The sequence below is a fragment of the Polypterus senegalus genome, chromosome 1 (assembly GCF_016835505.1).
Source record: "Polypterus senegalus isolate Bchr_013 chromosome 1, ASM1683550v1, whole genome shotgun sequence".
NCBI lineage: Eukaryota > Metazoa > Chordata > Cladistia > Polypteriformes > Polypteridae > Polypterus > Polypterus senegalus.
In genome coordinates, this window is record NC_053154.1 from 311,427,763 (window position 1) to 311,452,371 (window position 24,609).

The following is a 24,609-nucleotide window of genomic DNA, read 5'->3' on the forward strand; positions in this document are numbered from 1 at the left end:
TAGAGTGACATTATGGCACACTGGTGAGGCCTCATCTGAAGTCCTGGGTGCAGTTTTGGTCTCCGGGCTACAAAAAGGACATAACAGCAGCACTAGAAAAGGTCCAGAGAAGAGCGACTAGGCTGATTCCAGGGCTTCAGGGATTGAATTATGAGGAAAGATTAAAAGAGCTGAGCCTTTACAGCAGATGAAGATGAGACCTGACTGAAGTGTTTAAAATTATGAAGGGAATCAGTCCAGCAGAGGCGTAGCTACGGTTTTCAGCGCCCGAGGACAACTGAAGATTTCGTGAAGGAAAGAAAATTTTAAAAAATGCATTTAAAATAATAGTATTTTAAGAAAACAATTTCATATAAGTCCCAGAAAATGATAACACCACCTCATGCTCTTTAAAATCTAAATCCGTCATTAGTTTTTGTAAGAAAAAATTCATTTTCCACATTTGGAAGTGATTTTAAAGAAAGTATATAGCAAATTATAAAGCAAAATAATTATATATTTATAAAAACTGCATTACTTACAATTTATGCATACGAAAATATGATGGGGAAACGTCTAGACTTTTGCAGCCATCTACTAGAATACTTCACCACAGCCCAATCAATTTTCTATCAAACACATAAACACAAATCACTTGGCACACAGAAATGGCGTTTGCAACAACTTAGACAGACAAGGATACACTAATGCGCCAAGTCAGTCGCATCGACCTGTTTAATAACGTCAAAAATGTTTCTGGGTGGGAGTCAAGTATGTTAGAGTAGTGGAGGGGATCAATTATTGTCTATTGGGTATATAGAAGTAATACATGCTTCGAAATCAGAAAGAGACAAAAAACAGGAAAAAGATACTGATGGAGTGATGGACTGAGTATGCGAATGTTTTTTATTTACTTTTTAGTGCATTTAAGAATGGAAAACATTTCATTCTAAAATTTCATAACATCAGTTTGGTGCCCCCTGGATGCTGCACCCGGGGACGAATGTTCCCCCTTGCCACCTCCCCCCAACTACGCCACTGCAGTCCAGTAGATTGAGACTGTTATTTTAAAATGAGTTCATCAAGAACACAGGGATACACCTCTTACGACTTGGTGATGGTGTATGTGTTGCTCAAGAGAAAGGAAGCCATCAAAATCTTTGGCATGAGAAACAAGTTCATCAAAGAAAATTTAGAAATGCAAAAGTTTATTTTTTGATTATTTTTTTTTTCAATGTATTGATTTTATTAAAGTCAAATAGCATTTCATACAAGCAAGTCAAGTTTAACAAAACTAGGTTCAAAGGATTTATTTTTAATTCACTAACAAAGAACAAAAATAGCAAAAATGCAATAGGCCCAACAATCAGCCCTAATTAATAATCAAAAAAGAGGAGCACCGAAATTCAGAAAATAATAAACACCAAAATGCAATGTTTGATGGACAATCAATGAACCTCTGAGGGAGCTACTGAAATATGTAGCCTGAGGGTGGTCCCTCAGCAGTGATGTCATGATGTCAAAGAATCCTTGGGCACCGTTGGTTTGACTTTGTGTTGCTCATGGAGTCCCGAGTGAGGCACATTACCTACATTGTGAGGGAGCGTCAGGTTAAGGCACTACGGCCATGTGGTGCGATTCCCTGAGGGTGATCCGGTTCACAGGATCATCATTGTTGAGGACCTGAGTGGCTGGACCAGGCCAAGGGGATGCCAACATAAAACCTGTCTCCATCAGACAGATGGTCATTTCCAGAGGGTGGGTGCTGAGCTGTTTTAGCGCGTGGTGGGTGTGGCAACGCATTGTACCAGTGCAAACTCCCCAACTTGACCTGACCTGACCTGAGTCAAAGTAATTAGAAGGCCTGACAGTAATATCAACAGAGAAACATTTGTGGCAGACGGCCAGGGATCTTTCCCCACCGTGACGCCTGGAAACCGGAAGGAAGGCAATACCTACTCCTGGACATAAGAGGGTAACCCCCCTGGATTCCATCAGAACTACGGAACTGGGAAGCTCAGCCCTGTGGGGGTTCGTGGTCACCAGCAGGGGGCGCCTGGATATTTCCTGAACCAAAGACAACTAGGAAGTGCTGCCTCAAGACCATCCCAGAGCACCTGGATCACATCCGGGGTGGGATAAAAGGGGCTGCCTCACTCCATTCGAGGAGCCAGAGTCGGGAGGGAGAAGACGGAGCTTGCGAGAGAGGAGTGGAGCCGGCTGAAGAGAAGACCAAAGGATTGAGCCTTGTGGTTTGTGCACGGTATTGTGTGTGTGCAGTTATTCAATTTAAAAGTGCATGTTTTTGGGACGTCTGGAGTCCATGTCTGTCTGTTGTCGGGCTAATCTTTCACCCATTGTATTATACAATACAATTTATTTTTGTATAGCCCAAAATCACAAGAAGTGCCGCAATGGGAATTAACAGGTCCTGCCCCTTGTCAGCCCCCCAGCCTTGACTCTCTAAGAAGACAAGGAAAAACTCCCAAAAAAAAATCCTTCTAGGGAAAAAATGGAAGAAACCTCGGGAAAGTCAGTCCAAAGAAAGACCCCTTTCCAGGTAGGTTGGGCATGCAGTGGGTGTCAAAAAGAAGGGGGTCAATATAATACGATACACAGAACAGAACAAATCCTCAATACAGTATACAAATAAAAATTTTAGAAGTACGTAGAAGAATTTAACAGTAGATGATATCCCATAATATGATTTGGATATGTTTATATTTATTATGGTGTTGTGGTGGGCAGCCAAGGCCCTTACATGGCTGGGATGCCTTTGTAGAAGAAAGACCCCGGAAGAGAGCGTGCACAGGGCATTACCAGGTTGCAGCGGTGCCTCAGATTCCCAGAGGGCTTCATGGGAGTTGGAGTTCAGCACAGCCCTGTTGGGTTCCATGGGTGCCGCTGGGGGCTGTTCTAGAGACTGCAATGCCCTGCTTCATCAGACTCCCACCTTACGGACCAAGTCTACAGGACACCAGAAATTCTCCCGGGTATTACATAAAAGGAGCCAACTGCCAGTGCTCCAGGAGCCACAGTAGGGAGGAAGGAAGGTGATGAAGTTTGCTGGAGGAGGAGTGGAGGTGGAAGAAAAAAGACGGACAGAGAAAGGAGAGAAAAGGAAGACAAAGTGCTGCGTGTTTCGTTTATTGTTGATTTTGTTGTGCAGGTGAGAAACGAAGGAAAGAGTTTCCCACAGAGGAATAAAAACCGAGTGTGCATCGTTAAACTCTTGATGTTGGGGAGCCGAGCGCCCCCTGCAGGCCACAGTGTGTCTTTAATTTTTGGAACTGTTAATAGTTTGTGCTTTTTGTCCATCAGAAAGGTTGTTTTCTACTGGTTTGCCAGACAAGACTCTGTTAAAGTTGCATTATATTATTTGCAATAAATGTTACAAAAGACGTCTCATCATATATGCAGCCTTACCACTATTATTTAATGCTTTGTGAGAACTCGGCTTTCTTTGGGTACTCGTTTGGCCTTTGGTGTGTTTTATTTGGCCTAATAAACAGATCAGCATCAACTTGCTGGTCCTCTCATGTTTACTCCACGATGGCACACAGGATAATGAAATCCTCACCCACTCGTCTTCCCTAAATAAACTCTCAAGCCGGTGCTGCTCTCTTCGTTTGAGGTGTTAGCTCATTGACAGGATGTTTCTTCTTTATTTCCTGCTGCACATTTTCTTGTTTCTGTGTTTCCACCCTGACCACACCATCATGAAGCTGCTGGCCTTTGGTGAGTCCTTTCTTTCATTCAATTCTCACGTTTTCATTTGATTTACTTTTTACGTTTGGTGCTTGGATTTGATTCATTTTATTAAACTGTGATTGATTGTTTTTTATTCAGTTTGCTTTATCACCCACACCTTCGTATCTCACTTTTCCTAATTTTTGTTTCAGTGGGTGAAGAACATAAATTGTTGTTCTTGAAATGTTTTGAGTCCTGGGATACTGTAGATGCTCTGTAATTAAAATGTACCAATATTATAATAATCACTGAATGAGGGAACAGAGACTGTCACTTCTAAAATTAGACGTCAGGCTCACTTTTAACTTTGTTCACCACATGTACGTCTTTAACAGTAGAAGTTACTTGCATTTTTGTATTACTTTCTATACTCCTGCATTTCAAATATTCAATAAAATACCTGCATGATAAGAACTCCTACTTCAGAAACTGTCATTTGTGGTGACCGCGGTGCGTGTCCTTTGTTTGTTTGAGTGGCACTGTCCTCTTTTATGTTTCATGTTCATTCCTTGTAAATGTGATCCTTTACTATGTAATTCATATTTAACTATCAGCCCCACACTGGACTACCCAAGAGGTTTAGTTACAGTAAGATTATCGGTTAACTTCCAGAAGGGGGCGCCACCTGTAGTAGGAGTTACAAGACAATTTTCCAGTAATGTCATTCATACCTGGAGTGAGTGTGACATCAGTGGCATCACAACCTGAATGTTGTAAATGAACAGCAACAGAAGTCTTCACGAGTGCTCATCAGCTCAGTCCTCATTATTAAACTCGGGGCCAAATGTGCATTTGTGATTCACACACTGATGGGGACACAAAATTGAAGGGGCAGTGTGATACACATTCATAAGATAAAGGCATAAGCCATTCATTTTAATATGGAGCCTGCCTCGCAAAAGCCTCACACCCAATGAGCTAAAACTGAGCTACATTCACCTGCCTCAGACATCATCTCAAAAACCTGAAAAATAAAGTTACATTTTAAAAATAACTAGGGGGCTTCACTCCCTGTTCGCATCGCTTGCCAACCCCCTGGCCTGTGCTATGCGCCAGCCACTTCATACGTGGATTTCACTTTCACCAAACAACAAATCTTTTAATTCTCGCAGATATGCCTCTTCATTGGGAAGAAACACTACTTTTCACTGATGGCACAAGTCTCCGACTTAAAGTTTAAATCTGAACAATATATTCAATCTCTTTTCACTATTCCATTATTTCACCAAGTAATAATTTCTGTTTGTTTGCGCTAATGCGATCTTTACTATTATTTGAGACTTTCATTATCTCTAACCTGCTCTTCATGTGTACCGCACCAGCATTTTTGAATTCTTTATGACATTTTACTTTGTCGTTCACTCTTTGTCTTTTATTTCCGACCCCAGACGCGGTTAAATCCCTTGGCAAAAAGTCTTGTCTCGCAGGACTTGTCTTTCTGAAAAAGTCTTGTCTCATCCCAGGATTTTTGTATTATAATAGAGAGATACAACAAAAATTCCATCAGAGGAGTGATACCCACAACCTTCATCTTTTAAAAAAAAAAAATAGGTAATCAGGAATCTTTATTTATCAAGAATTTATTTACAAAAATGCTCAGCAGACCAAATGGTTTCCTAAAAAGAAATACTAAAACAAACAAGGCCCAGTACAATAAATCAATAATTAAACAAATAAATGAAATTAGATTCCTTAATCAGAAGCAAGAAAATCACAAAAACAGTAAACAGAATTAATGAAACTCCACAGACAATGAATGATCTCCAACTCCTGAGCCTTCTCAGATCCAGTGATATGGTTTAGGATTGGTGATGTTAGGGTGGCCCTGCCTCCTTGGGCACAACCCATAACAAACAGTTTAATATTAATATATACACATATTTTTTATTTATATAGTGCTTTTCTCACTACTGAAAGCACTTTGCATAGTGAGTGGGCTGCAACTACTAACTCATATCCACCTAGATGATGCGATGGCAGCCATTTTTATTTTTTGTGCCAGTACTCCTACAGCACATGACTCATTAAATGATAAAGGGGTGAGAGAGATAGCTAGCCAGTTTGGGACAAGGGATGATTAGTGGGCCAGATTGCCTACTTCATGGTGGGCAACTAAGCTGGGACATCGTTAAGACAAAACCAAAATGGAATTAACAAATTAGGAAACACATTTAAATAATAAAATGTAAGGACAAAAAAGAATCAAACTTTAGGCAGTGGGCGACTCTGGATGTACCATTACACCGATGTTATACCAGACATGAGTGTCATGAACTAGAGTGTTTCTAAGCACAATAAGTCCCAAAAATGACTCAAAATGCCCACAAAAGGGGGGAAAACCAACAAACCCTGGCTAATCACACAGAGGGCAAAAATAGAATCTTTATAAATAAAAAGTTTTATTTTTACAAAAATGCTCAGAAGCACCAAAAAAACTCTGAGGAGCACAAGAGGCCAAAGGAGTTACCTGAAACAACAATCCATGGCAAGCAATTTTCTAATGTACAAATCCAAAAAAGAGTTGAAAAACTCTAGTAATTCACAAAACAAAAAAAAAATAATTAAAGACACTCATCAAAGCAGGTACATTCAAGAAATGGTGATGGACAGGTGGTCCAATCTCCTTGGGAACCACCTTCAAAATACAAGAAACATGGAGACATTAAAGAAACAGTACATGCAAATCTTTAAATATAACAAAGAAATAATACTACATTACTACATACTACAATACAATACTACAATACTACATTAAGTATGTCAATTAAATTAAAAGTGTCAAATAACTGAACAAAACAATATTACCAGCTATAATAATACTAAAGAAATGAACAATTAAAAGAGAAATATTAAAGAAAAAGTCAAAGAAAAGGAACCTAAATGTAAGCCAGGGATGGAAACATAAATGATGAACACTTGAGGTGTCCTGGCTGAACAGCAGCACTGACGCTCTCTGTATGTCATTGGATTCTCTGAATACCCTGATGACAAAATGTGATAGATAGATAGATAGATAGATAGATAGATAGATAGATAGATAGATAGATAGATAGATAGATAGATAGATAGAGTGAAAGGCACTATATAATAATGATAGATAGATAGATAGATAGATAGAGTGAAAGGCACTATACAATAATGATAGATAGATAGATAGATAGATAGATAGATAGATAGATAGATAGATAGATAGAGTGAAAGGCACTATATAATAATGATAGATAGATAGATAGATAGATAGATAGATAGATAGATAGAGTGAAAGGCACTATACAATAATGATAGATAGATAGATAGATAGATAGATAGATAGATAGATAGATAGATAGATAGATAGATAGATAGATAGATAGAGTGAAAGGCACTATATAATAATGATAGATAGATAGATAGATAGATAGATAGATAGATAGATAGATAGATAGATAGATAGATAGATAGATAGATAGATAGATAGATAGAGTGAAAGGCACTATATGATATATATATACAGTACAGGCCAAAAGTTTGGACACACCTCCTCATTCAATGTGTTTTCTTTATTTTCATGACCATTTTACATTGGTAGATTCTCACTGAAGGCATCAAAATTATGAATGAACACACGTGGAGTTATGTACTTAACAAAAAAGGGTGAAATAACTGAAAACATGTTTTATATTCTAGTTTCTTCAAAATAGCCACCCTTTGCTCTGATTACTGCTTTGCACACTCTTGGCATTCTCTCGATGACCTGAAATGGTTTTCCAACAGTCTTGAAGGAGTTCCCAGAGGTGTTTAGCACTTGTTGGCCCCTTTGCCTTCACTCTGCTATTTTAAAGAAACTAGAATATAAAACATGTTTTCAGTTATTTCACCTTTTTTTGTTAAGTACATAACTATGGCATACCTGCACTGCTCTTAATCATGTCCAATATGTAGCCTCACAAACTGTGGTCTACCAGTTGGGTGGTCCATTATCTAAGACGCAGTGGTAGCATCAACCCTCAGTTTGGGCTGTTTGGTGTTGAAAATGAGATCTTCGCCCTGCTGCCCTGTTCCTCCAAGTGGGATTAGGCCTTATTCAGCAGACAGGTGATAGCATTGTCCACACGTGATAGGCAAACTGCAGAGGGTCCAGTGCTGTTCAGAAAATCAGAATCTATAGCACTACAGTAACACTTTCTGATTTCAAATCCATAATTCTGAACAAAGGACTAATGGGGCTGTGCTGGAATTTATAAACAAGTCTCCATGACGTGAATTGTGGAGGCCCCGGGTCACAGGTCATAGCCACCAGCAGACACTTCCTTGTGACTCAATAACCAGACTCTGAAAATCTAAAATTGGCAATGGTGTGCACTTAAGAATACATTTTTTCCCAAACACATGATGTTAAATAAACACACACACATGAAAATGAACCTTGTAAATGTGTCTCTCAGAAATATGAAAGTCTTATCTATACTAATAAAAGGCAAAGCCCTCACTCACTCACTCACTCACTCACTCACTCACTCACTCACTCATCACTAATTCTCCAACTTCCCGTGTAGGTAGAAGGCTGAAATTTGGCAGGCTCATTCCTTACAGCTTACTTACAAAAGTTGGGCAGGTTTCATTTCGAAATTCTACGCCTAATGGTCATAACTGGAAGGTATTTTTCTCCATTAACTGTAATGGAGTTGAGCTGGAATGACGTGGGGGCGGAGTTTCGTGTGACATCATCACGCCTCCCACGTAATCACGTGAACTGACTGTCAGCAGTGCGTAGAAAACCAGGAAGACCTCCAAAAGCGCTTAAGAAAACATGCATTATATAATTGAGAAGGCAGCGAAAACAATAAGAAGCGGCGAGTGACATATACTACCATATTCATGAGTGTTGCTGCCTCGGAAAGAAAGCAAGGTGTAAACCTAAACTTTAAATTAAGTTCATAGACAGGCTACGCTGGCGTTTCACATGCCCACAGGTAATGCGGGATACAAGTTTAATGAGAGGACGAGGATATAAACGAGTTTTGATCACTTTGTAACTAAGTTAAAATTGTAGGTGAAGGGGTGTGCTTATGCAAATTCCGAGACTGTGTTTGTGGGGATTGACAGTTAAAGGCGGGTGGGGAGTCACGTCATCATCTCCCTCCCATTCATCTAATTTCGGTCTGAGCTGAGCTCAGCGCTAATGCCGTCTTCGAAGCAACTTGTCAGACTGCCACCAAATACTCACAGAAAAATCCACAAGTTAATACACACGCTGTCTCTAGAGTTTCTCCACACTGAATCCTCCAGGCACTACTTACAAAAGGTCACATTGACAATCGTGTTACGTTATTTTTAAAATCTTTCCTTTTCTTAGCACAAGCACAGCTGAGAAGCTTCGATGCATGTGCTCCATAACGTTAAAAATAATGCATTTAATCACACTTTGCATTACAAGCAAAGGGAGCTTTTGTCAATGCATGATTTCCTGGTACACGATTACATTGATCAGCGCATCCCGATTCATTTTACCCTCGCACCACCTTAGTTTGAGAAGAAGTATGAAAAATATGAGGTTAACACAGAAAAACATCACCAATTCAAGCTTTATGAATAATCGATTCGCCATCAATAATTGTTTTGGTAAAGCCATCCTCCTTCCATTTTATAATTTTTCCGCCAATAGCCATGATTAAATGAGCGGTAAATAAAGTAAGAGCAAAGCGAGGGTGACTTATTTAGGCAGGCATATATATGACAGCAACACTCATGACAATGTCAATCATGTTACGTTATTATTAAAATGTTTCCTTTTCTTTTCATTACTTCTTTAACACACTACTTCTCCGCTGCGAGCGGGTATTTTGCTATATATATAATATATGAATGACCTCCAAAGGCTGAGACTTTTGATATCATGAGCGTGTCTGCAAAACTGGGTCTCCTGCCCAGCAAAAGTCGAGCAGCCAGCGCGCGCATAGCTGTGCCGGCCTTTGAGGCGCTGACTGCGCTTCTGCCTTAAGTCAAAGTGAGCACTTTTAATTTTTTTCATCCTCCCCTGCGCTATAGCCCAGACAAGTGCAAACACGGGACCCCTTTTCTACACCACGGCAAAATAATATTAAGGCGATTCACACTTTCTTTTGCACGATACGATTATGAGGTCCTCACCTCGGATTATGAAACACGCACGAGTGGAGGACTGACAGTGCCATCACAGCCGATTAATGGCGGGACGTCTCACCAGTCTACACAAGACCCACGACTGTCCCAAAAGCGATCATAACGTCAGCGAACACATCTCTCTATACTATATAAAAGAAAAAGGCAACTTTCCTTTCTTTACACCTTTTTCCTTTTATCCCAAACCAAAGCCTTTCTCTCTTAACACTGCAGAGGACACAAAACTAATTTTCTTTAAATGCCGGTAAGGCACATTACCAGAGGCACAAATTTGAGCGTTCACATAGAAAATGTAATTTCTATACCACAGCCGTCGTGTAGCGCCTTTCAAAAGGGATCTACTACCGAGAGATGATCCATATACATTTTAGCTGCTGTTAGTTACTTACCTGTTGTGTTACACAGTCTTTAAAATGTAGTTTACCGAAACCACTCCAGTAGTGCTCAATGTACCTGTACTTCTTAAAACGTTAATGTTTTACTGTTTAATAACTTATAGACTATATTTTATTATTTTTCCCTTGCACTCAGTGACCAAAGCTATACACCTAGATAGGTATGTATATATATATATATATGTATGTGTGTGTGTGTTTGTGTGTGTGTGTGTGTGTGTGTATATGACAGCAGCAATCCAAGCTGTGAGAAAACACTAAAAAGGAGGCATGTCAGACGTTGTGGTACATTTTCTGATGTAGCTAGACGAAAAAACTTTGTGACGCTGCCGCCAAATACACAAAACAATTACTTTGACAATCATGTTACATTATTTTTAAAATGTTTCCTTTTCTTTTCATAACTTCTTTAACACATGACATCGCTCAGAAGCAGCGGGTATTTTGCTATATATATATATATATATATCACAGCGACACTCATAACAGTGACAAAACAATTACATTGACAATCATGTTACGTTATTTTCAAAATGTTTCCTTTTCTTTCTCTTTCCTTCTTTAACACACTACTTCTCGCTGCCGCGGTATATATATATATAGAGATAGATAGATAGATAGAGATATATATATAGATAGATATGAAAACAACATATATATATATATAGATAGATAGATAGATAGATATGAGAACAACACTCATATCAATGACAAAACAATTACATTAACAATCAAGTTACGTTGTTTTTAAATTTTTCCTTTTCTTTTTCGTACCTTCTTTAAAACACTACTTCTCCGCTTGGCCTTGGTATTCTGCTAGTAAGCAGATAAAAGGCAAACCACAAACAACAGAAAAGACAGATGTCTTCCAGTTCTTGTTTGCCATTCTTTAAACCTGCAAGCAATTTTCATAAATCAGTAAAAATGTCAAGAAGAATTCACGTTGTATTCTTCCAGGTCTCCTGAGCCTTTGTCTTCACGCCTGGAGCTCTGTGGTGACATCTCCTCTGGGTGACACGGTGTCCCTGAACTGCTTGTACTCCACTAACAGCAGTAGTGACGACTCATCGATGTTCTGGTACAGGCAGCTCCCCGGCCGGCGCCTTGAGCCCATACTGCAATCCTTCAGCCCTGACGATACGTTCAGCTATTCTTACCTGAGGGCCGGAGAGCACTTTACAGTGGAAAAAAATCACACCTTAGTCATCCGAAATGTCACCCGAGAAGACGCCGCCACTTATTACTGCTCCAAGCTGGAAAAGGACGTGTGTCGCTTCGGCGACGGGATCGAGCTGCGAGTGGACGGTGAGTCTGTTTTGATATTTTATGTTCTTCTCACTTTCTCCATAGTGAACCAAGCGGCTCCACTTCCGTTATGTAAAACCTCAATGAAGTCGAGAGGTCACTCTTACAGACTTTCCTTGTCCATTTTCAGTATTTATCATCTTATTACAATGATATAAAATAATAAACCAGTTAAAGACTTTATTGTGGACTCTGATGTTCTTTTTTTTCTCTTCAAGGTACGATGAAAGTTAATGTAAACCACCAAGGTACGATGAAAGTTAATGTAAACCACCAAGGTAAGTGGCGAATTGTAAATGTCTCGAATTACAGAATAAAATAATTAAAATAAGAGGACAATAACTCCCTCATATTTCATGCCCACTTGTGTGATTTACCCTTCCATACAGGACTGAGCGCCACCCTAATTAAAGGTCTTCCTTTTCTAATTTCTTTTTTTGTTCTTCTGTAGTTTACTGTAGCAGTGGAATTTTAATTTGGGCGTCCACCATCTTGGGGTTCCTGCTGGTCGTGATGACGTCTGCTTTGACGTATGTGGTGTGCAGGCTGAAGTCTAAAGGTGTGTGCTCAATAATACATTTCATTAATTATCCGTATGAGAACATCAGAACATTTGATAGACTGTGACGAGAACAGGCCGCTCACCCTAACAAGCTTGTCCACCCTATCCATCTGGTTTGTGTAAAATAACATCAAGTCCAGTTCTGAAGACCTCTAATGTCCTACTCTCTCACACACTACTTGAGAATTTTCTTCCATGTGTCTGTGAACCAAGTAAGTGCTGATTATGTTGGCATCCACGTTGTTTAGCTGGCGGCGTTTTGGCCTATGGGACTTTTGGCCAACCTTTTATTGATGTGTCAATGATATTAGTGCAGGCATCACAAATGTACATCACGAGTCAAGTAATTATATTCTTCCTTTAGCCAAGAATGGGCCAATAGCAGCATGAGCTGACATTTCATATTCAACTGAATGGCCACAGGGGAGCCAATAAAAAGGGCAAATTGACACGGTCACCTGATCTACTGTTGCGGCTAAAAGTGTTGAGAATGACACGAGTGTTGGTCTTCAAGTTTGCTTTTTCAGTGTTTTCAGATCTTTTCTCAGATGTTTCTCTGGTAGACTGAAGTAGAATGACAAGCAGTTCAGAAATTTCAAAGGCTTTTTTTGACAATGACATGAAGTTGATGCCCAGAGTCCACATTTGCAGTGTTGGTCCTTCTTTCTTTTTCCGTTCATCCTGGCAGGCTGTCAATCAACTTCTGGGCCAAATCCTGACTGATGGCAGCTGCCCATTCTTGCAGAATCAGAATTGGTGGGTTTTTGTTTGTCCACCCGCCTCTTGAGGATTCTCACTGGGCCGTCAATAACAGCATTATAGGCATAAACTGTTCACGATGAGTGGGCTGACATCTTTAAATCTAATTTTTGCCCACCACATGTTACACAAAGCTGCTGGAAATACCAAAAACTTGCAAAAAGACTACCCAGTAAAAATAATATTATTAATTAATTAATTAATTAATTAATAAATAAAATGCATTAACAAATTATTATTATTAAGACCTGTGGTGGGCTAGCGCCCTGACCAGGGATTTGGTCCTGCCTTGCGTCCTGTGTTGTCTGGGATTGGCTCAAGCAGACACCCGTGATGCTGTGTTAGGATAGAGCGGGTTGAATGATGACAGACTTACTGATTGTTATTAATAAATTTTATTTATTTATTTATTAACAGTAATAATAAAAGTGAAAGTTATTTTATAAATTATTATTATCCATTCATTATCCAACCCACTATATCCTAACTACAAAGTTATGGGGGTCTGCTGGAGCCAATCCCAGCCAACACCGGGTGCAAGGCAGGAATAAAAACCCTGGCAGGGAACCAGCCCACCGCAAGGCGCGCACACACACACACACCAAGCAAACACTTGGGACAATTTCGGATCGCCAATGCTCCTAACCTGCATGTCTTTGGATTGTGGGAGGAAACCCACGCAGACGCGGGGAGAACAAACTCCTCGCAGGGAGGACCCAGGAAGCGAACCCAGGTCTTCTAACTGTGAGGCAGCAGCGCTACCACTGCGCCACCGTGCTGCCCATTATTATTATAATTATTATAATATTATAATATATAATAATAATAATTTTTAAAGTGCCTTTCACATTATTATTACTATTGTTAATAAATAAATAAAATGTATTAAGAAATAATAAATAAATCAATAGTCAATAAATAAATTAAATGTATTAATAAATAATAATAATAATGATAATACATTTTATTTATATAGCGCCTTTCCCCTGCTCAAGTCCCTGCTCACATAATTTCCCAAATGTCTATCCACTTACTTACTGACCAAAGCTGTCGTCCCCTTTACGGACACACGCTCACTCCAACATGCTGACTTTGGATTGGCTCTTTACAGTGGTGTTGTAGCAGCTCTATTCAATGTCCCAGAAATGACCATCATGTTTTTTACGATTACAGACAAAGAAATACATTTTAATTTAATTTTTTGGGAACTTAAAGGGTGCACCATTATGTACAAACTGCCTCAGAAGCTTATTTCCACCAATCCAGTTACTGCCTTATTGTGTTATTTTTCAATGACATTGCCTGCTGCTGCCAGTACCATTGGGCTCCCACGTGTTCCGGTCATCTAGTGACAGCTATTGACGGAGGGGTTAAGCACACGCGTAGCTTGTAATCAAGACATAAGCTGTCAGCACGTCTCCCTGCTTTCTCTGATTCTCCAACATTTTGAAAAGTGGGTTAATGCATCCTCTTCTTCTTCTTGATTTTTCAGTGAGACAGCAGGAAAGCGTCAAGAATACGAGGAGGCATTGCTTGGAATTAGAGGTAATGTGAATCATGCAAAGAGAGGATCTCATTTGTGGGCTCAGAATTTATTGAATAATTATAAAAAGGAGATAAACATTGCATGGGAAGATACTGATGATGTAGTCTGGGACACTCAGGGGCTCAATATATACCAGCCTCCGGCCTAGGTTAACCTGGGCCAAGTAGAAGCCACTGTTGCTACAGGGTGCAGCCACAGCAATATGATGAAAGAGCATGAAAGAAGCAGGCAACAGTCACGAGTCTCAATCCAGACTTCTCTGTTCTGCTTTATTTTCATTTACCCAGCGATATCTAAATACTTCAATCTTTGTATAGATTAACATGACAATCAGTTAAACAATGGTGCCAGCCAATTTCCTCTGCAGAACAACAGTGTAAACACATTTACTTTGATTCAACAATAGTATTGTGGTCAGCTATCAAGAAGTACCTGATTTGAAATCAATGTCTCCAGAACTCACTCATTACCCAAGTAAGCAGGCAGTTCTGTATCACCACATCGTGTGTAGATGAGTTACTAAATCAAAGCAGTCTGACTATTCCAAGCAGGTCACAGGTAAACATTGAAGTCCTGCAGATCGCCATCAACAATAACCTGTAACAGAATTTTCCAGGAAATATGCCTTTTCTTGAAAACACTGAATTCTAGCCAATTACAAATACGTGGTAAAGCTATCAATGAACAATACTCCTAATACATAAAAAAAAAGGATTTGAGGTCAAAAGTCTACTGGAGAATTCTTAGCCTTTAGTCTCCATAAAATATTAATTTGCAGAGAAGGTCAAAAATGGAATGGCAAACTACAAACACCTCCATGTTTTATGCATACTGTATGCTGTCTTACGTTAGATGGATTCAACGCAGATCTCCTGGCTGTCAACAGTGTGTAGCAAAAGCTGAAAGTGAAACCAACATAACATTATGAGTATTCAATGACCAAAAACACACAACTGGCATAAAAACCATAAAAAAAAAATAAAATGCCAGGCAGAGAGAAGCAGGAATCATATCACTGCTATAATATCAGCAATTGTACTAAACGCTTGTAGCAGATGCTGTTAAACTTTAAACAGTTTTAACGAGGACAGGCCAATCATCTCAGTAATCTCTCCTATCCTACCTGTCTGATGTCTCCAAAATAACATCAAGTCGCGATTTGAAACTCCCAAAAGTCCTGCTGTCCACCACACCACGTGGTCACTTGTTCCATATGTCTGTGCTTCTCTGTGTGATGAAGAACTTCTATGCATTTGTGTAACATCTTCCCCTAACACTAACTGTCATTATCCACTAAATTCTCCCATAATTTTAAACTCTTCAGTCAGGCCACCTCTTATGTTCCTCATCGTACGTCGTTCTTGCCCTCTATATGCTTAGCCGCTCCTCCCTGAACAACCTCAAGTGCTGCTTTGTCTTTTTTGTAATATGAAGACCAAAACCTCACACAGATGAGGCCTTACTAGTGAGATACAGTCACGTGGAAAGTTAGGTCCTCACAGTGCTTGAAGTGGAGGCAAATTATTGCGATAGAGAGAGACATTCGAATGCCGGGGTTCATCAACAATTAATCAAAGTTTTGGGTCCCTTGAACAACAACAACATCACCATTTATTTCTACAGCATGTTTCTATACAAATGATGGAGCTCAAAGTGCTTCACAAGATGAAAAAAGAAAAATATAAAAATAAGGTTAGGCAATACTAATTAACATATCATAAAAGTAAGATCTGAATGCCAGGAGGACAGAGAAAACAAAAAAAAAAAACTCCAGAAGGCTGGAGAAAAAAAAAAAAACCTACAGGGATTCTGAGGCCACGAGACCACCCGGCCCCCATCGGGCACTCTGCCGAACATAAATGATCTTATTCAATCCTCGTGGTTTTCATGCTTCACGTGGCCGAATTGGACGATGATAACGATCATATGGACTGCTGGCCTTTAATACACTAATGGAGGGACGTCAGGGTGCTTTGATTAGGTGGTGGTGGCGCAGATCAATACCAGAGAAAAACGGACAAAGAACAGAAGAGAAAGTAGGGGTTAATATGGATTACAGAGCCACCAGGAATGATAATGATAATTAAATGCATTTACAGAATATCAGTATTAAATTAAGATGAAGCTATGAGAAAGCCATATTACAGTAATTGAGTTTTTAGCAGTTTATTAATGTGCTCCACTGTATTAGCCTGGTGAATTTCTACCGGTCAGCTATTCCAGATTTTAGGTGCAGAACAGCAGAAGGCCGCCTCACCACTTATTTAAGTTTAGCTCTTGGAATTCTAAACAGACACTCATTTGAAGATCTAAGGTTATGATTTGGAGTGTAAGGTGAAAGACGTTCAGATATATAAGATGGAGCAGATTATTTAAGGCTTTGTAAACCATTAGCAGTATTTTAAAGTCAATTCTGAATGACACAGGCAACCAATGTAGTGGCATCAAGACTGGGGTGATCTGCTCGGATTTTCTTTTCCTAGTTAGGATTCTAGCAGCTGCATTCTACACTTGTAATCGATTTATGTTTTTGTTGGGTGGTCCTGAGAGGAGTGCATTACAGTAGTCTCGCCAAATGAAAACAAAACCGTGAACTCATTTCTTAGCATCTTTCAGTGTTATAAGAGTTCTAACTTTTCTTATATTTCATAAGTGAAAAAATGCTGTCCTAGTAATCTGATTAATATGTGATTTAAAATTCAGGTCAATAGTTACCCCTAAATTCTTTACCTCCGTCTTTTAATTCTAATGCATCAAGTTTATTTCTAATATCTTCATTATATCCCTTATTGCCAATCACTAAAATTTCTGTTTTCTCTTTATTTAGCTTGAGTAAATTACTACTCATCCACTTAGAAACACAAGTAACACATTGTATCAGGGAATCGGGAGAGTCGGGGTCATCAGGCGCTATTGATAAGTACAGCTGTGTGTCATCAGCATAGCTGTGGTAGCTCAAGTTGTGCCCCGAGATAATCTGATCTAACAGAAGCATGTAAATCGAAAAGATCAGTGGACCCAGGATAGAGCCTTGTGGAACACCATATATGGCTATCAGGTCTTTGAAGTATAATTACCACAACTAACAAAGAATTTTCTACCTGCCAGGTAGGATTCAAACCAATTTAAGACACTGCCAGAGAGGCCCACCCACTGACTAAGGTGATTTCTAAGAATGTTGTGATCAATGGTGTCAAATGCAGCACTCAGATCTAAGAGGATGAGAACAGATAAACGGCCTCTCTCTGCATTTACCCGCAAGTCATTTACTACTTTAACGAGTGTAGTTTCTGTGCTGTGATTTGTTCTGAAACCGACTGAAACTTTATCAAGAATAGCAGGTTTATTGAGGTGGTCATTTAACTGCATAATGACTGCCTTCTCTAGAATTTTACTTAAGAAAGGCAGGTTAGAATTAGGTCTAAAATTTTCAAAAGCGAGAGGAGTTTAGATTATTTTTCTTAAGTAGGGGTTTAACTACAGCAGTCTTAAGACAGTCTGGGAAGACCCCCGTATCTAATGATGAGTTTACTATGTCAAGAACATTATCAATTAGCACGGCCAATACTTCTTTGAAATATCGTGTTGGTATTGGGTCAAGGACACAGGTGGAGGGCCTCAGTTGAGAAATTATTTTATATAAATCAGGTAAATCTATCCTGGTAAAATAATTTAATTTGCTTAAAAAAAACAGAAGCTCTCACAATCGATTGTCACGAGACAGTGAAAGTCGAGTGAAGAGGGGCGCGGGAATGTGGTGTGGGTGCTCCTTTGACTTTCTGATATTTGTCCCCACAACCAGGAAATAAAGTGATCAGGTGACAAAATGGACACGTCGACGAATGTTTCTTTCCTACTGCTTTGGTATGGTAAATTATTTTAAAAGAGGATATTCTCATGTTTTGTTTCAGATTCCACCTACCAAAGAAGATCTGGAAGGAGAATATCAGGTAAATATGGACGGTCATGTCAAGACGTGGGTCAGAGGCTTGGGCCCAACAGGCTTTACGTTTCTTTCTCATTTATTAGATGCCTCAGTACGGGTGGATCAAAACTTAAGTCGTTGTTGAGGGAAATGAGATGCCCCATGTTCCTACTTCACTGTCCAGGTCGGGGTGTCCAGCAGAGGTTGTTAGCTCTGCTGATGGGCCGGTTCAATACTGAGAACTCCACTTAGAGTGCAGTGCAGTGCCACCTCAGAAACACAAAGGTGACAAAATGACCACAATACAGTAATCCCTCGCTATATCGCGCTTCGACTTTCGCGGCTTCACTCTATCGCGGATTTTAAATGTAAGCATATCTAAATATACATCACAGATTTTTTGCTGGTTCGCCGCTTTCTGCGGACAATGGGTCTTTTAATTTATGGTCCATGCTTCCTCAGTTTGTTTGCCCAGTTGATTTCATACAAGGGACGCTATTGGCGGATGGCTTAGAAGCTACCCAATCAGAGCATGTATTACATATTAACTAAAACTCCTCAATGCTATAAGATATGCTTGATAGTTTGCTTGTCTCTGCCTTTATCTCACCCTCTCTGACATTCTCTGCGCCTGACGGAGGGGCTGTGAGCAGAGGTGCTGTTTGCACAGAAGCTGTTTGCCTAGTAGATACGGACGCTCCTCTAAGAAATGCCGCTTTATCGAGGTGCGTCCAAAAGCACACTTATTGATTTTTTGATCGTTTGCTTTAATCTCACCCGCTCTCTCTCTCTCTCTCTGACATTCTCTGCGCCTGACAGAGGAGATGTGAGCAGAGGGGCTGTTTGCTTAGAAGATACTGACGCTCCTCTAAAAAATGCCGAGGCAAACTTAAAAGCACACGTATTGATTTTTTGATTGTTTGCTTTTCTTTGCGAGCGCTCTCTCTCTCTCTCTCTCTCTCTCTCTGAAGTTCTCTGCTCCTGAAGAGAAGAAGATATTTTTGCATTCTTTTAATTGTGAGAAAGAACTGTCATCTCTGTCTTGTCATGCAGCACAGTTTAAACTTTTGACTAAAGGGTGTTATTTCATGTCTAGAGGGCTCTAATAATGTTAACAGTGTGGGAGAGTTTATAAGGGCTTAAAATATATAAAAATAACTACACAAACATATGGTTTCTACTTCATGCGGATTTTCATCTATCGCGGGGGATTCTGGAACGCAACCCCCGCGATCGAGGAGGGATTACTGTATTAATGTTAATTTAACTCTTGTATTAAAGAGCCTCTGAGCAAAGACAGAGTCAAGTGCTGTTGAGAGACCCACAATAAAAACTGACAGAGATGAACGCAGGAGTTAGCCGAGGGGCTCCAGCTAGTATGTTCTCCAGATGCTGAAAATCAGAAGTCCGGGTCTAAGTTGAGGAAATCAGCTGCTGTTGTGTTCAAGGGTGTCTGGGGTACAATGGTAGTAGGTGGTCTTGTAACACAGAAGAGAACAAAAGGGTAGATCGGACTGTACTTTAATGTGGTAAGTGACTTCCTTCACATCTTCTACAACTCTGTGATGGCCGGTGTGGTGTGCTGGGCTGGTAACATCACTTTGAGTGAGGCCCACCGAAGATAACAAGCTAATTAAATGGGCAGACTCACTTTTGGTGCACACTCTGGACCCCCCCTGGAGGTATGAGAGGAGGAGATAATGAAAACAAAACTGAGCCCCATTATGAACAACGCTGCACATCCTCTCTCTGATAGGGCAACACTAGGACTTTCAGCCAACAGAACTGTCAAGAGACGTTACTGGGGCTCCTGCTTACCTGCAGAAATACGCCTTTATAGGGTCTCACCGGGACTGCCCTCTTATCAGGAGCCACTTCTTTATGTGACACAGGGGGAGTGAAGCTGCAGCTTAGACTGTGTTTGGTTTAAAACAGATAGATAAATAGATAGATAGATAGATAGATAGATAGATAGATAGATAGATAGATAGATAGATAGATAGATAGATAGATATATAGATAGATAGATAGATAGATAGATAGATAGATAGATAGATAGATAGATAGATAGATAGATAGATAGATAGATAGATAGATAGATAGATAGATAGATCAATGGGTGCTATCTGAAAGATAGATAACACAACATATCCAAAACCCCATGGGCATTATTTTTAGATAGAACTTTCTTGCCTCCAGGGGGAAATTTGGCTTTTTACAGAAGCTCTTTAAATAAATAAATACTGTACATACTGTATGTATATATATATGCAGTACATGAATAAAATGCATTATTATTATTAGTAGTAGTAGAAGTAGTAGTAGTAGTAGTAGTATTATTATTACTAGGGGGCTCTGCCCCCTGCTCACTTTGCTCGCCAACCCTTGGGCAGGCACTATCACAGCTCTTCACAGCTCTGGTCATATGGGGATCATATGGGGATGCGGATGTACAAATTAAACGATTGTTATATATATACACACACACACTATGGTCTGAACACACACCAGAATAACTAAAAAGTAAGAAAATTAAATAATATAAAAACAAATGAATAAAAACTTCAGACTTGGCTATCCCAGTCCCAGTCCCAGTGCGGTGCTATACAGTAGTATTGCTGTTGGTATGAAGGACCCCCAGTCATGTCTCTTGACGCACTTCTGCTTAGTCATTTGTTGCCTGAAAGTCCTCAGTGTTTGTGTGTCACAGAGAGGATGTGCAGCATTGTTCATAATGGCACTCAGTCTTGTCTTCATTATCTCCATTTCTCCTACCATTTTGTGGTCCACAGTGTGTCCAATAACTGAGTCTGTTATTTTAATTGGCCTGTTGATTTGGTGCTCTTCTCTTGAAGTGATGTTACCAGCCTCACACACTACACTGGTCATCACAGAATTATAGAAGATGTTGTCAGAGGTGGCTGGGGTTGAATTGGCGCTGACCATCTGGGGCGACCGCACTGGTTCCTTTGGTGGGTACAGAGCTTTGAAGCTGCACCCTTTAGGGGCCCGTGGTCACCACCAGTGCCCCCATGCCTTACCCTGGACCTCAGCACTTCCACACACACCAGGAAGTGCTGGGGAAGAAGAGCAGGGACACCCAAGTGGTCAGCCGGCACTCACAGGGCGTGTTGGCTGGTGATTGCGGAACCCACCTGGAGCACATCCAGGTATAACAAAAGGGCCGCCTCCCTTCAAGATGTGGACTGAGCCTACAGGAGGAGGCAATGAGGTGGCCTGAAGAAGGAAGTAAGGCATTGTGGCCAGGACTTTGGGGGTTTTGTGGTGCACATTTGTGACTGTAAATATGGTAAATAAACGTGTTTGTGGGTGACATGAACATGTCCGCCTGTCTGTGCCTGGGCCAGTCTCCACAATGTGAAGGATATCACTTCCCTACGAAGATCCAAAGAAAGAAGAGCCTGCTCTGTCCTTTCTTCTCTTGTTCCTCTGTGTTCTAAGACCAATCCACCCTGTCATTAATGTGGACCCCCAAGTACTTGTAGGAGTGGACCACCTCCACATCCACTCCTTGAATAGTGACTGGACACAGAAGATATTTGGTGTGGTGAATGTCAATAGTCAGTTCTTTTGTTTTGCTGATGTTAAGATGAAGACAGTTCTCAAAGTTCTCCCCCGACTCCTCTCCTTTGTCTCATCCCCCTTATCAGTAAGTGAAGAATCATCTGAGAATTCCTCCAAGTGACCTGACCTGCTGTTCTGTTTCCAGTCTGAGGTGTGCAGAGTGAAGAGTAAAGCAGACAGGCCTGTTCCTCGTGGTCCTCATGGTGCTCCAGTGAACCAGAAACATATCAGAAAAATATTTAGACTTTAAACATTTACTTTGAAGCACACATTTTAATATTTCACATGTTTAGTGGAACTCTTCTTGGTTGTTATGTTGTACATACAGTATATTTCATTAAGTAAATCATTATACTATTATTCTGAACACCCCAGGTTATGTCAGTTTATGCTAATTCAGACTTATTTTATTTTATTTTTTTCTGCAGTCGCTGTCCCACAAGGATCAGGCCTTATATGAAGTGTGTGGCCGCTCCAAAGAGCAAGCAGGAAATGAAGAATGAAGGAGAGGAGATGAAGAAGAACCAATAAAAGGGGAAGAAGGCTGTTTACGCAAAACTGAAATGCATTTTGATTTTTACAGTTTCATATTCTTTCAAAATAAACTTATAGGAGCGGACCACCTCCACCTGCACTCCCTGAATGGTGACCTGACATATCGGCTCTTTGGTGCGGTGAAAGTCAGTCAGCAGTTTCTTGGTTTTGCTGATTTTTGGGTTGCTGACAATTCTCATACTTCTCCCCCTGACTCCTCTCCCTCGTCTCATCCCCCTTATCAATACCCTCATAAGTTGTGAGTCACATTTCAAATCCTTTCAAAATAAACTTGTTAAGCACACTGGGCACATACCAACAATGACAGGCGGAAATTCTGAAAAGGTTATACGGCAGGAGCTGGGTGGGCGCTAACGGATTGCCTTATTACCAGGGTGGGATGTCACAGCCACAGATTCGTAGTCAGGACTGAGTTGTCATTCCCCAGGGTACTTGTGGGCAGCAGCGTGCGTTTAAATCTTGGGCCCAGTTGCTGTCTGTTTAGATGTTGTGAATGAAGTTTATTGTTCTTTCTTTATGGCATCTGTGTGTCATTTCTGTGATTTTTATATTCAGGGAAATTAATACTTTAGTCATTTTCCTTATTGGAGCCCTCGTTTAGAAGATTCGCTTTATTGGATGTTTATTTGAGATGCCATTTTGTTTTGTTCCCTCTTTGTTTCTGATCGCTCTAACATTTTAGGAGAGTCGCTCACAGATTTGACACAAATATAAGTTTCAAACAGAATGAAACTATCAAAAAATTAAATAAAAAAATGAATTACACCAACTATGGAAAATTGTTTTTTTTTTTAATTGGTCATTTCTATGTATTAGAAAAGTATCATAAGCACATGAGAAAAGTAGACACGATATTTTATTAAGTACCAGATGTAGTAGTGAAACAGGACAAGCTTTAAAATGCAATAAAAAAGAAAAACATTGTAATTCTGGTCAAGCGAAAGGTAGGTCAACATCAAGCACTGGCACATTATCTGATCGTGTTCAGGTCTGACGGGAGAGTAGCCAGCTTCTTACTTATATTCCTATTCATATCACTTAAATACTTTAATCTGACTCCGGACAATTGTTTCTGGTCTGTCGGACAGGCGTAGAGAGGATTCTTCAGTCATGAGCAGTGGAGGTCTTCCCTGGTCTACCAGTCCCTTTGTGATTACTGAGCTCACCAGTGTGTTCTTTCTTCTTCATGATATTCATCATAATTTCATCATAACCTCCTGTGACTTGTACTCCACACTTCAAGGCGCTATATAACCTGACATTCTATTAGCCTTCTTAATGGGTGCTGAACACTGTCAGGAAGTTGATAGCTTAGAGTCCACTACGACTCCTAAATCCTTCTCATAAGGTGTATTCTCGATTTTCCAACTGCCCATTGTGTATTCAAACCTCACATTTTTACTTCCTACACTTAATAATTTACATTTACTGACATTCAGTTTCATCTGCCCAAGCCTGTATGCTGTCCAAATCCCTCTGTGATGATTCAACAGTTTCTTGATTATCTGCTAATTCACCTATATTGGTATCATCTGCAAACTTAACCAGCTTTTTACTTATCTTCTTCTTCTTCTTTTGGCTGCTCCTGTAAGGGGTTGCCACAGTGGATCATCTCTTCCTGTCCTCTTCATCTTGTTCTGTCACCCCCATCACCTGCATGTCCTCTCTCAGCACATCCATAAAAATTTCGCTTAGACCTTCCTCTTTTTCTCTTCCCTGTCAGCTCTATCCTTAGCATCCTTCTCCCAATATACCCAGCATCTTTCCTCTGCACATGTCCAAACCAACACAATCTCGCCTCTCTGACTTTGTCTCCCAACCATCCAACTTGAGTTGACCCTCTAATGTCCTCATTTCTAATATATTCTTATCTAAATCCTTTCTATATATTAAAAAAGCAGCTGCCGCAGCACTGACCCCTGCTGGACACCACTCTTAACGTCAGCCAATTCACACCATTGTCCTCTGTGACATGTGTGAGACATGCCTGGACACCACCAGACTGAGACCACATCTTTATCCAAAGCACACACATTTATTTCTGCACACAGTACACAGTGCTTCCCAACACTAACCACCTTTACTCCGGGTCTCTCTTCAAATGTCC

At 40.2% G+C, this 24,609-nt stretch overlaps 1 protein-coding gene across 1 annotated transcript; it reads left to right on the forward strand.

Moving 5' to 3' along the window:
- The first annotated feature begins 3,698 nt into the window (after positions 1–3,698).
- LOC120516298 lies at positions 3,699–23,196 on the forward strand. Its single transcript, XM_039737914.1, has 7 exons — positions 3,699–3,717; positions 11,223–11,570; positions 11,789–11,848; positions 12,022–12,129; positions 14,384–14,436; positions 18,349–18,387; positions 22,376–23,196. The coding sequence occupies exons 1-7, from the start codon at positions 3,699–3,701 to the stop codon at positions 22,448–22,450; spliced, it is 702 nt and encodes a 233-aa protein (XP_039593848.1). The 3' UTR covers positions 22,451–23,196.
- Positions 23,197–24,609: the final 1,413 nt, after the last annotated feature.